The sequence below is a fragment of the Dermatophagoides farinae genome, chromosome 2 (genome assembly GCF_024713945.1).
Source record: "Dermatophagoides farinae isolate YC_2012a chromosome 2, ASM2471394v1, whole genome shotgun sequence".
Lineage (NCBI taxonomy): Eukaryota > Metazoa > Arthropoda > Arachnida > Sarcoptiformes > Pyroglyphidae > Dermatophagoides > Dermatophagoides farinae.
Genome location: NC_134678.1, coordinates 5,891,097 through 5,904,172, shown reverse-complemented (window position 1 = coordinate 5,904,172; position 13,076 = coordinate 5,891,097). Strand labels below are relative to the sequence as shown.

The window sequence follows — 13,076 nt, the reverse complement described above, 5'->3', positions numbered from 1 at the left end:
AAAATTCATGTGTGTCTTGTATATTTGGCAAATTGCATTGAGGATAGCAAAAAAAAAAAAAAAAAAAGAAAACACGTTGGTCCGGATCGAACAAATGTCTGTATGTGTCACTTTGAAATTGCATTCAAATACAGATACACGTTGAATGTTACAAACATACAAACGGCGCTCTCTATTGTCAGATAATTTGAAAGAAAAAGAAAAAAAATTATTTCTCTTTTTTTCCAACAAAAGCCTTCGAACAAGTTCCAACAAGTTTGACTAAAAAAAAAAAAAAATTTCAAATCGATCCAAAAACAAATTGATTAATGAATGATTTGATTTTGTTTTTCTTCAATTCAAATGGAAAAAAAAGGATTTTTTTTTCGCTCCCGTTGATGAACAAAGAGAAAAATGTTCCTTTCTTTTTTTTCCCATCACGTATTTCCAATAAAAATTGTAATATTTATCGATTAGTGTGATGAATAAATTTTTTTTTTCGCAATACTACAATAATAACTTATCTCTCTGATGATCTTGAATAACAAACAAACGATGACATTGAGTGAAGTTTTTTCTTTACATTGAAGATTGACAATTTTTTTTATTTATAATTTTTGTGTATAAAAGTAAAAAAAAAATGAAATCCAAGAATAAAAATAAAAATCCTAATCAAATACATAATCAAATACAATGTCAAAGTAATTACAAGTTTTTGAAAAAAAAACAGAACAAATCAATTTTGTTTCGATGATAATAATTTCGAATTCAATTGATCTAGATTATTCAATTGATTCAATAATGATGAATAGAGTTGTCTTTTAAATTGTTGATCATCAGATGTATCATTTTTGATCTGATCACGTTGTGCAAATATTTGATCTAATCGTTCGAGGAATGTTTTATAATTAAGTTTATTATTACGAAAATCATTGATTAATGAACGAAGATTTTCCATACATTCGGGTGAATTTTTTCCACTATCTATTTGTAAATCATCGGTCTGTTGAGCCTTTGAACATTTTTCATTCATTTCGATCATTTTAGTATCGATATTATTTTCGCATAGAAAATCTCGTATTCTTTCAATGGTTTTTAAACTACCATCAAGTTTGTCGACCAATTCAGATGGATCAGAATTCGGTGCATCCATTAGATTCTTAGCATGATTATATAAATCCGAATATGCGTTGAACATTTCCATTAATTTCATTTTCAATTTATCATTTTCAATTAGTAATTTTTCATTGTAAATGTTATCAGCACTTGCTTTTATTGAAGTTCGTAATTGTTCAATTTTCTTATCTTTGTCAAATACGGTTTGTTTTAAACTTCTAATTTCTTCATTTTTTCGATCGAATTCTTTGATTACTTTTTGTTTCAATTCTAAACAAAAAAAAAAGAATTAAAATTAATACAATCAAAAAAAGTTAAATATTACCAGAATTTCCTATTAAATTTTCATTATTTTCCAGAAGGTAAAGTTTCATTTTGAGATCAAAATTTTCTTCACGAAGATTGGAAATTTTTTCATGTAAATCTTTTAGAAAAAATTCTCTGGCCGGTTGCTGTGAATTTTCATCAAATGAAATTGATGGCAATGTTTCCGATTGTGATATGTCGACACAAGTAGATCCATTATAAGGATCAAGAGCAATGGAATGTTGATCATAGATTGATGTTTGGTCCATTTTAAAAACTTGATTAAAAAAAAATTCTTGATTGATTGAAAAAATCTGTCAAACCGTTTTTTTTTGCATGCAGATTTATATAACAAACAAAATAATGTCAAAATAGAGTGGCTATTTAGACAGAAGAATAATAAATTTTATTCAATTCAAAAAATTTTATGTAAAAATTTAGCAAGACATGGTTCGATATTTATTTTTGTAGATATTCTCAACTAACTAAAATTGATTTATTGAGTGAATGGAATAAATTTTGAATATTTTTCCGGCATGTATTTTTGTAAAGGTTCAGGAATATTGATTCCTTCTGATGTTTGATGTGTTTCAAGTAATACACAAATTGCTCGAGTTATAGCACACATTGTTCCATTCAACATGTGTACAAATTCAACAGGGCCAGACATTTTTTTCGTTTGACCAAAACGAATCTGTAAACGTCTTGATTGATAATCGGTACAATTGGATACGGATACCAATTCACGGAATGCTTTCGATCCCGGAAACCATGCTTCAAGATCATATTTCATAGCAGCAGCATTATTTAGTGCACCAGAAACAATACTAACGACACGATAAGATAATCCTAAAGATTTATAAAATTCTTCTGAATTTGAAATCATTTCATGAAAATGTTCCCATGATTTACTTGGTGCACAAATGATAAATTGTTCGACCTTTTCGAATTGATGAACACGAAATATACCACGAGTATCGCGACCATGTGCACCAACTTCTTGGCGAAAACAAGTAGAATAACCGGCATATTTGATGGGCAATGATTGTGGATTCATCCATTCGTTTCGATGTATCGCACATAATGGCTGTTCAGATGTGGCGATCAAATATTTTTCATCCGTATCTTCAAGATTTTGTTTGCTACTGACCACTTTATAGAGTTCTTCATCAAATTGATTTAGTTGAGCTACTGCCGACATGAGCGATTTTTTCATCCAAAATGGTGTATACAAAGGAATATAATCCTTATTGTATAGGAAATTAAGAGCATATTGTATCATTGCTTGTTGAAGAAAAACGCCTAAACCACGAAGAAAATAACCACGTGAACCAGCAATATCAGCACCGTGATCACAATCCATGCCATCAATTTTCTGAATCAAATCAATATGTGACAATTCTTTCGTTTCAAATTGACCGAAAAGTTCGAATGACAGCATTCTCTTCTTCATTATTTGAAACGGGGACATCTGGATGAAGAATATTGCCAATCTCTCGAAGAATCGAGTTACGATTCTCTTCCAATTGATTCACTTCATCAGTGAATGTAACGATTTTATCATCTACCTGTTTTTTCAATCGTTTTAATTGTTCCAGTGTAGTATTGGCATTGATTTCATTGATAGAAGGCAAGTAATTCTTCAGCACTGAAAACTTTTGCACCATCATCTCCTTGTTGATTCTGTTGCGATGCTTTATTTTCTTCTTTTATTCCTTGTTGTTTCATTTGTTTCACTTTGTTTCCATATTCTTTGGATATTTTATTCTTTGATTTGTTCAGCTGGTCCATATTGAAACGAGCTTGACGCCATTGTTTGTCTAAAAGAATCACTTCATCCACAGCTCCAACATCAGCGAATCGATTACGAACAATTGTCCGTATTTTTTCTGGGTCACCTCCTTTATCTTCACGAAAAAGATCAAGATCGAGGACCATTTTTTAACGATAAAAATTTTAAAAATTCTATTCGAATAAAATGATGAAATGTGAAAAAAAAATTACACGTTGTCTGATCAGAATAAAATGCAATAAAATAAAACGTTTTATATGAATGAAAATATGTTAAAAGCAAAACGCATGCGTTCAATGAGTGTGAGTGGCATGAAAGTATTTCCTTTCCGATTTGTCTCGTGTTGTGTGTTGCTCGCTATTCTTAACGAAAAAATCGTAAAAATATCTAAAATTATCATGGGTAGTCAAAATATTTGGTTTTCTCATCCACGAAAATATGGTCCAGGATCCAGACACTGGTATGTTGCTAATAATTTATTATTTTAAAATTTCTTTGATCATTAATTTTTAAAATTCATTGTGCTTTGCATTTTTTTTTTTTTTTTGGTACAAAACAGTCGTGTCTGCAGCAACCATCATGGTTTGATTCGAAAATATGGCCTCAACATTTGTCGTCGTTGTTTTCGACAGTATGCCGGTCAAATAGGTTTCAAAAAACTTGATTAATCCTGTATGAAACGAAGAAAAAATTATCCAAAAAATGGGAAATTTTGATAACATGAATGTATTTGTGTGAAGTTGAAAATGGACAAAATGATTTTTTTTTCTATGAATAAACGATTTTTTTTGAAACCCTAAATTTTTGACTTTTGTTTTCATTTTGTTTAAATGGTTTTTTTTTAATTTATTAAAAAAGTTAGACCATAGAATCCATTCTTATTTTAGAAAAAAAAAATTTATTTTCCATTTGGAACAAGCATGCTCATGAAACAATCCATAAACATAGTTATATAGCAACGTGGTTCTATAGGCAGAGCAAGAATATTTCTTGCATATGAAAATTTTGTTTTGATTATTAATTTCAATTATTATTATTATTATTTTGTTTTGAAAATGAATCGCCATCCTAAACCAAGTGCAATTCTTGTTGGCGATGAAATAGGGCAATTAAAACGAATTGATTTGAAGAAAAATGAAACGCAAATCATTGAATTGATACCTGATGAAGCAAAACATCCATCAAAAAGTATCGTATCAATACATCCATTAAATAAAGTTCATTCAAATTCTACGGAATTATATTTCTTGATTGCGAGAAAAGATCATGAAATTTTCGTTTATGATGCCACCACACATGAAGTTCGACCAATTAAATATATAAATGAAAACAAGACACCATTAATTGGTAGTAGATGTATTGATGATCAGAATATTGTCATCGGTTTTAAAGATGGTTCAATCAAACGTATCAACGTTGAGAATGATCTTTGTTTTGCACGATATAAACCAAATTTAAAAGCAATCAATCTATTGGGAATCGATTCATCCGTAACATCATTTGCAACATCACCAACTCCATCGAGAAAACGGAAAAGAATTGACGATAGTTTTTCAATAAAAACATCGAAAACAGCTAATGAAATCTCCAATGAACAACAGAATATTTTGTCCATATTTCAGCCAAATTGGAATGTTGATAATACCCATTTAACATGTTTTGAAGCCCTCAAAGATAAATTGGCCATTGGTGGCTTCAATTCTGATTTGAAAGTTTTCGATCTAAACACTGGCCGATCAGTGTTTAATGCTAAACCAGTTAACACCGATTGGCTTGGAATTCGACACGATATTTGGATCAGCGATATCGAATGGATTGGTTCAGAAAATGGAAATGATTCACATTTATTGGCAACATGTTCTCGAAGTGAACCATACATTCGTATTTATGATATCAAACAACAGCAACGAAAACCAACAATGATAATCAATTTAAAACATTTAAACAATGATCATAGCTCAAATCCTTTGTCTTTTACTAGTTTATGTTCATTACCAAGTTTATCACATTATGGCCAAGCATCGTCAAGTTTGATCGTTGGAACAACATCAGGACGTATGATTACCGTTGATCTACGTATGAAAACTAATGGCTCCAAGATATTGGGATCATTCAAAGGTTTCAGTGGTGGTTCGGTTCGTGATATAAAATCCATTCAAGATTCACAAATTTCGCATAAAATATTCTCATGTAGTATAGATCGTTTTGTTCGTATACATACAATGACCAAAACACAACGAACATTGGATAGAAAAATATATGTAAAAACTCGTCCAACATGTTTATATCCAATATCGAATAATGATCGATCCGAAACAAATACATCATCATCATCATCATCAAATAGTTCCGATAATAATGATGATGATGATGATAACGATGACGAAAATGATGAATTTTGAATAAATTACGAATCATTATTTTTATTATTATTATTACATCAGAAATAAGAAAAAAAACGTTCAATAACAATGATCTGATTGATAACAACAATAATGTGTCTAACTGAAGATGGAATTTTTTTTTTGTACAAATATTATAAAAAAAAATTTTGAAAAAAAAGAAAACATCATTAATAATAGTATAGTATAGTATAATAAAGATAATGAATTGAAAACAAAATGGCCTATTTGTTTTTTGTTTCGTTTATGTGTTTTACATTTTATCAAAAATTCGTTATAGTTGCGGCAGGAGCGTATGAAAATCCTTGAAAACAATTATCATTCAAACTTGCCGTTGTTCCCAATCCACCATGTGCTTTGATTACCGAATTCGGAATCGATTCTCGTACAAATTCTGGGTCGATATTTTTCAGATCATAATTATCTCTCTAAAGATTCGATTAATCATCATAAAGATTAGTAAATTTATGATAAAAGTATCAGAAAAAAAAGAAGAAAGAAATCTTACCACATTCGGATTAAATGGTGGTGGAATTTTTTTCATTTCCAGATCAACCCAATTAATTGGCTTGAAAAATTCATGCCTTTTCACTTCTTCTGCATCTTCGACGGCACCTAAACGTCTTCGTTTATCTTTTTGTAATAGCTATATGATTATTTCAACAATAATTATTATTTTATTCATTTATTTTTCTGATTTAAATATTTACCGATTCAAGAATATTTCTTGCAGCAACCGAAATGTTTGCCCTTAATCTGACTGGTTTGTGCAAAATGTTATCATTCATTTCGGCATTATCACGACTATAGAATGGTGGCTATTTTTAAATTTAAAATGAATAAAAAGTTAATGGGATTTGTTTTTTGTTTTCAAAAAAAAAAAAAAAAAAAAAATAAATAACCAATTACCAATCCATTGAGCATCTCATAGAGTACGGCGCCCAAACACCACCAATCAACACAACGATCATAAGCTTCTTTACGTAAAACTTCCGGGGCAAGATATTCGGGTGTCCCACAAAATGTATTGGTTGTTTCACGTTCTCTAAGACCTTCTTTACATAGGCCAAAATCCGTCAAAACAAGATGACCCTCGAAATCGAGTAGAATATTCTCTGGTTTCAAATCTCGATATATTATACCTTGTGAATGAAGATAACCAATAGCACTGGTTATCTCAGCAGCATAAAATCGTGCTCTTGATTCGGCAAACGTTCTTTCTTTGCTGAGATGAAAAAACAACTAAATCAAAACGAAAAAAAAAATTCAGAATATTTTTACGCATATAATATTACAACTTACTTCACCACCATTGACATAATCAAGAACGAAATAAAGTTTATCTTTTGTTTGGAAAGAATAATGAAGACCAACAAGGAATGGATGATTGAGATTTTTGAGTAAAACATTTCGTTCACTCATGATATGGTTTTTTTCATTTGTTTTCAAAATCATTTTCTTATTGAGTACTTTAACGGCATATATTCTATCCTCTTTGATATGTCGTGCCGAATAAACCTTGCCAAAACTTCCCTTTCCAATTGTACGTAAAAATTCAAAATCACTGGGCTGAACGGTAGATTTTTCTGATGGACCAAGATTAACATTTTTTATTACACCATCTACATTTGAATTGGAATTTGTATTTGTCGTCAAATTTTCATCATCATCGTCTTCCATGCTACTTTTTAGACTTCGATCCAATTGAAAAAATGCTCGTACTTGTTCTCTATAAGAAAAAAAGTAAAAGAATGATTAAAAAAATTTTTTTTCACAAAAATGGGGACAAACACTTACTGATCTAAAAGTTGACGTTCAGCAAAAATTCGTTGCACCAATGTATCAAGACCTTGACGTCTATTTTTAATGAAATCTGTACTGAAATTATTGCCAAACAATTTTTTTCCCGGCAATTTTAAATGTAGATATGGATATTGTTTTTTCAGCTGAATGACATGATCAAATTTGAAAATAATTGAATTAGAATTGAATATAAAGAAATAACAAAAAAAATGACATCCTTACAGAATCACATAATGTGCTGAATTCATTGTATCGTCGATAAAATGTCCATGATTGTTGTCCATATTGAACGATTATTTTGTAGACGGTAAATTTTTTATTCTTCAATTGTTGTTCCCATACTTCGGAGCCAACCACATTGGCAATGATGGCCATCTCTTTTTTTTTTAATCAGTTGATTAGCTTATATCTGTTATTATTATTTGATTGGTCAATTCTGAATGTAACAAGAAAAAAAAACAAATAAAAAGAAAATTTTTGATCAGATTTTTTTTTGTGTGTTACGTTCTTTCTTTGTGATTATTGATTTTTGTTTGTTTTTTTTCCTGATTGATCTATTGATGTGTGTGGTATGCGTGGTGTGTCTTGTGACGATGTTTCTTTTTTTTTTTTTGGTTTCTGTACAAGTGTGTGTCAGTCTTTTTGATTTTGAACACATAATCAAATCAAATCAAATAAAAAAAAGAGAACGCGATTTTTTAGATATTTGTATTTGATTTGAAACATCAAATAATTGAAATGAAACGGGTGGCAAAAAAAATGCGATGGGGGGAGGATGGAGCAAAAAAAAAATTGCAATCATACATCAATTATATCAGAAAAATCAAATCAATTGAAATTGCTTGTTAGTTCCAATATATATTATCATCAATCAATCAATAATAATAATAATTGACAAAGATTAGTAGGATTTTTAGCTCTTTGTGTGTGTGTGTGTGTTGTCATTGATTCGATGATGATGATTTATATCGGAAATAGGATTTTGTCATAGAAGAAGAACAATAATAATAATTTTTATTTTATTTGAATTATGAGAATTATTATTAAAAAAACGGATGACATCGTGTGCAATGTGTGACAAACAATATACTAACCATTTACAAATGAATGAATGAAAAAAAAATGAAATCAAATCTAAAACCGAAAATGAAGACATCTCTTATCATCATCATCATATCTTATTATCGATAACCAAAAAAAAAAAAAAAAAAAAACAAAACTTCAACCTTAACCACTATTACCAACACCATTAAATCCATTAATAATAATAAACTTTAGTCATAGCCGTTTTTTTTTCTCTATCATCATCATATATCATCATCATCATCATCATAAATCTACATCATCAATTAATCGGTTTCCAAGTCGGTGACAGGAGTGATTTCGCTTTTTTTTTTTTTTTTGGTTGTCTCGATTTTCTCTCATCCCACTTCTTTTTTTTTGTTGTCTTCCATATAATTATACTGTTATGAAAAATTTAAATTCAGATCAATCATCAAATCATCAACACATATGATACACTCACACACACACATGATGCACACATGTATATTTGGATAATACATGTGTATTGATTGATGATTTGACATACATGCATTCAAAGTATGACACAATGTTTCGATTATAATCATCATCATCATCATCATCATTTTATATAACGGTTATTATATATTATATATTATATATGATATATGATGATTATTTTTTTATGTAAATATAAAAAAAAACATTTTCACATACATACCAGATGGTGGTAAGAAAGAAAAATTGAACATAAATGGATTATATTGTCGAAACAAAAAAAAACTACAAACAATCGATCATCAGATTCTACTAAATAATTTTTTAGAAAAAAATTATTTGAATCAATAATAATTGTACAAACAAATCATCATCATCATCATTTATATATATAGTAGATGTAAATGTAAAAAAAATGTACACATTTTGTTTGAATTGTTACGAATCATTAAACACATCGATAGATTATTTGTTCAATGAATGTGAATTGTTGATGATAATTTCATGACCATATTGGGCAATATTTAATTCATTGTTTTTTTTTATTTGCATTCGAAATTTCAATCATAATTATTGGATTAATTAATGGAATTTCCCTAATCAATTTTTTTTTTTGGATAACAGTGAGAAAAAAACCGGACCGGATTTATGATAATCAATAATTGAAATAGATAATAATCAATCAATCATTGAAATCAAAACATCATCATCTGTGATCAATAATAATAATAATAATTGGTGCCAATCTCCGGTTTTTAAAATTTATTTGGCTATCGGATGCCCATCGATCTATTATCACATAATCGATAACAATGTAACACACGATGATTGATATCAACAAGTGGCTGAATTTTTTTTTCTCTTTTTCTAGTTATTACTTATTTATTACGGATAATATTACCGGGATGTGAAAAAAAAATTTTATTATACAAAAAAAAAAAAATAACCAAGGAAACCAAAAGGAAAAAAAATTATAATTACCTTAGAAAATAATAATAATAAAAAAATGTGTTTCAATGTTATAGCAGCAACAAATGATGAGTAAATTGTGTGTGTGTTATCAAGGATGAATTTTTTTTTGTTATTTTACATTATACAAGCAATGAAAACCGGAGAAAACCGAAATGAATGTGAAAATCCAGATTTAATAGAAACAAAAAATAATAATATATTTTCGCCACAGATATTTGATTTTTCGTTTTTTGAATTGTTATTTTCCAATGCCAGATAATAATGAAATTTAAAATCGATCGATGTTAAAAGTGAAGGGATTTATATATCCAAAGTAACGGAACATACACACAAACACACACACGAACAAATAACAACCAGAACAAAAAAAAAAAATGATCACCAAAAAATGATAAAACAGATGCCAGGAATTTTTTTTTATGGAGAACCACAGAGAAAACAAAAATCTAGTTTCCTTGTGTGTCGGTTGTCTTCGTGTGAATCCTATATAGGCGGCTGCAACAGTATGAATGATTGGAATTTTGTATATCCAAATATCCAATACCAATAACAACAACAACAACAACAATAACAAAAAATATTGGCCACTATGAATGCAATGATGAATTTTCCAAAAAAAAAAAAAAAAAAAAAAACAAAACAAAACAAAAACAAAATAAATTTCAATGGACACACTATAAACTCACAAGAAAAAAAAAATACTCAACAGTTGTCGCGTCGCAATAGCAAGTGTATTGACCAAACTTATTGAGCTGTGATTGTTGAATGATGAAATCAATGTTGTGTGTGTGTGTGTGTGTGTTTGTGTACGGGTATGGCCAAAACAAAATAACAATCCAACAATCAAAACTGTTTTTTTTCCAATGAATCTCATATACATTTTTTTTGCGTTTAAAAAAAAAAAAAATTTATATACACAGACGACAAATCAAAATTGAGTTATATGTGATATAGAATGATGGAATGAATGAAGAGAAAAGAAAAAATACGAAAAGCAATAAATGCAAGTGTACATATACTATAGCAGCATATATTTATATTGATGATAATATAGAAACAACTTGATAACAATGAAAAATTTAAAAAAAAAGAAATTTAAACGAAGGGCAAAAAAAAAATTCACTTTGTTCGTTTTTCATCCCCAAAATAAATGTATTCGATTCGATGATCATTGAATCGTGGATTAATTAATTATAATATGTGTGTGTGTAAACACACGCTGATCATAGATCAGTGTGGTCATTTTTGTTTTTCCAATAATAATTGATTATATATTTTGAAAGAAAAACAAGAAAAAAAAACTATAGAAAAACAGTCGTCATCAATTACCAAAATTTTGCAATCAAAACAAAAACAAAAACAAAGAAAGAAAAACAAAACCGAACATATAAACATGGAAACCGATCATAAACAATGATGATGATGATATGATGATATTACAAACATACACACACACACACAATACGCAGATAATTGAATTTGATCTGTGTTTCTGTGTCTTTATTTATTACGCCTTTATTTATTTTTGATAATTTAAATATGGTTAAATAATAAATGCCATGATGATGAACCACCACCATGGTTGAGTAGTCATCATCATCAAATGATGATTGATTTAACCCTTTATTGAACATATATAATACAGTGGTTCATTGGTTAATGGATTATATTGAAAATTTGAAATTCATACGTGAATAATAAAAAATCGATTTATTTGTGGATGATGGCAACTTAATTGTTTTATTTTTATTATGTACATTTGATGAGGTAATAATATCATACTTGTTTTAATGATGATGACATATGATAGGTATGTGATTCTTATATGAATCAAAAGTCCAATGTATTAGTTTTTTTTAATTTTACTGACGTAATCGTTATCACATTCACATTCACTCCTTTCGTTTTTTTTCCATTTATAATGTACATGTGATCTATACATGATAACTTGGCTTTGAACTAACAATCAAACTTGAAAGGTACAAAATTATTGTATTGAACTTTGTAACATAAAAACATATAATAATTATCATTATTATTATTATAAAAAAAATTGAACACAGTTATTTTATCATCAAATGATGATGATGATGATGTTGGCAATGAAAAAAGGGAATGATGAACATTAATTTTGATCAATCAATTTAGTATCTTGTTCAACAATATGTCGATATAGGTAGATTAAGAATCGATCCATTTTGGTATATGCTTTAGCAAAATCTTTACCAATCACCGTTGGATCGGAAAATGCTAATCGATCTAAAGGTACAATTTTGTTATTGTAAAATGATTTTCTCAGTGTATCTAACAAACGAGTGGCGATTTGTTTACGTCGAAAATTTGGATGTGTCCATATTCGTGATACACCACATTCGGCAGGATATTCATCGGTACTGGCCATTAATGGATTTTCTGTCAATAATTTATTAGCATATTTAATACGTTCAGCAGATACGAATCCTGTAATACGTTTAGATGGCAATGAAATGAAAATGAAAAATTGAGATGTTGATTTCATTGATGATTTCAAATCCACATTGATACCCAATTCGATGTCGGCAACTTTGAACAGTTCATCCAGTTTTTTATGCATATAATGTGGGGATGAAGGCAACACACGCAATATCCTGCCATCATCAAAAGCATTGACAACATCTTCATTTTTCCAATCACGATATTTTAGACTATTGACAAACATGTCATGATATTCTTGATGCGTTTTCTCATCGATAATCTCACCCACCGTATAGAGCATATTACAGGTTAGACAGCGTTTAGCATCGAAATTTTTCTGACCAAAATCCAATACATATTGTTCACTAGAATCGAATAGTTTTTTTCGTCCATATGGTTTACGGCTGATTTTGCCCGTCGATCGTGGTCGTTTGATTTTACCACCACCTGAACCATTGGTGGCATTTTTCTTTTCAATAGTTTTCACTGTACTTGACCAACGTTTATCGAATATTGGATAATATTTAAGCGAAGGAAGTTCTTCAACAGTTTTCACTGGACTTTCAAATAGAAAAGACATTCTGTTTTCCGATCATAAACAAGTTTCAAAATGATTTTTTGTTGATTGCAAAAAAAAATAAACGTTCATTCATATTTCGGGCGCCAAAACAAAAATGTGGCACATTTAATTGACCAATCAAATAGTACGGTCTAATAAAATAACGTATGCT

General features: G+C 29.1%; 5 protein-coding genes and 1 long non-coding RNA gene across 10 annotated transcripts; 2 read left to right on the top strand and 4 right to left on the bottom strand.

Moving 5' to 3' along the window:
* Nucleotides 1–550: 550 nt before the first annotated feature.
* LOC124499502 (uncharacterized) lies at nucleotides 551–1,734 on the bottom strand. The gene is made up of 2 exons (XM_047063416.2): nucleotides 1,421–1,734; nucleotides 551–1,365 (listed from the first exon to the last, which is right to left on the bottom strand). The coding sequence occupies exons 1-2, from the start codon at nucleotides 1,668–1,670 to the stop codon at nucleotides 716–718; spliced, it is 900 nt and encodes a 299-aa protein (XP_046919372.2). The 5' UTR covers nucleotides 1,671–1,734; the 3' UTR covers nucleotides 551–715.
* Nucleotides 1,735–1,784: 50 nt separating this feature from the next.
* SerRS (Seryl-tRNA synthetase) lies at nucleotides 1,785–3,416 on the bottom strand. Its single transcript, XM_047063409.2, is given in 3 exon segments — nucleotides 1,785–2,824; nucleotides 2,826–3,029; nucleotides 3,031–3,416. Coding segments are annotated over 3 exon segments (1,440 nt in total). The 5' UTR covers nucleotides 3,340–3,416; the 3' UTR covers nucleotides 1,785–1,897.
* A 96-nt stretch (nucleotides 3,417–3,512) lies between these two features.
* Nucleotides 3,513–3,994, top strand: LOC142597342 (uncharacterized). Its single transcript, XR_012832091.1, has 2 exons — nucleotides 3,513–3,653; nucleotides 3,753–3,994. It is a non-coding gene; the product is annotated as an uncharacterized LOC142597342 (long non-coding RNA).
* Nucleotides 3,995–4,136: 142 nt separating this feature from the next.
* Nucleotides 4,137–5,815, top strand: l(2)k09848 (WD repeat domain 74 lethal (2) k09848). Its single transcript, XM_047063412.2, has one exon. The coding sequence runs from the start codon at nucleotides 4,249–4,251 to the stop codon at nucleotides 5,593–5,595; it is 1,347 nt and encodes a 448-aa protein (XP_046919368.2). The 5' UTR covers nucleotides 4,137–4,248; the 3' UTR covers nucleotides 5,596–5,815.
* LOC124499495 (serine/threonine-protein kinase Sgk2) lies at nucleotides 5,590–10,814 on the bottom strand. Of its 5 annotated transcripts, none has more exons than XM_075728703.1 (8): nucleotides 10,578–10,814; nucleotides 7,621–7,834; nucleotides 7,393–7,541; nucleotides 6,898–7,324; nucleotides 6,505–6,837; nucleotides 6,306–6,413; nucleotides 6,104–6,241; nucleotides 5,590–6,023 (listed from the first exon to the last, which is right to left on the bottom strand). In XM_075728703.1, exons 2-8 carry the CDS (start codon nucleotides 7,771–7,773, stop codon nucleotides 5,859–5,861), a joined length of 1,473 nt encoding a protein of 490 aa, XP_075584818.1. In that variant the 5' UTR covers nucleotides 7,774–7,834; nucleotides 10,578–10,814; the 3' UTR covers nucleotides 5,590–5,858. The 5 variants fall into 5 exon arrangements, with proteins under 5 accessions (XP_075584818.1, XP_046919364.1, XP_075584819.1 ...); XM_047063408.2 differs by having other exon boundaries at nucleotides 9,901–10,756; XM_075728704.1 differs by lacking the exon at nucleotides 10,578–10,814 and adding an exon at nucleotides 8,493–8,634.
* A 786-nt stretch (nucleotides 10,815–11,600) lies between these two features.
* eco (Establishment of cohesion) lies at nucleotides 11,601–13,017 on the bottom strand. The gene has a single exon (XM_047064087.2). The coding sequence runs from the start codon at nucleotides 12,923–12,925 to the stop codon at nucleotides 12,017–12,019; it is 909 nt and encodes a 302-aa protein (XP_046920043.2). The 5' UTR covers nucleotides 12,926–13,017; the 3' UTR covers nucleotides 11,601–12,016.
* Nucleotides 13,018–13,076: the final 59 nt, after the last annotated feature.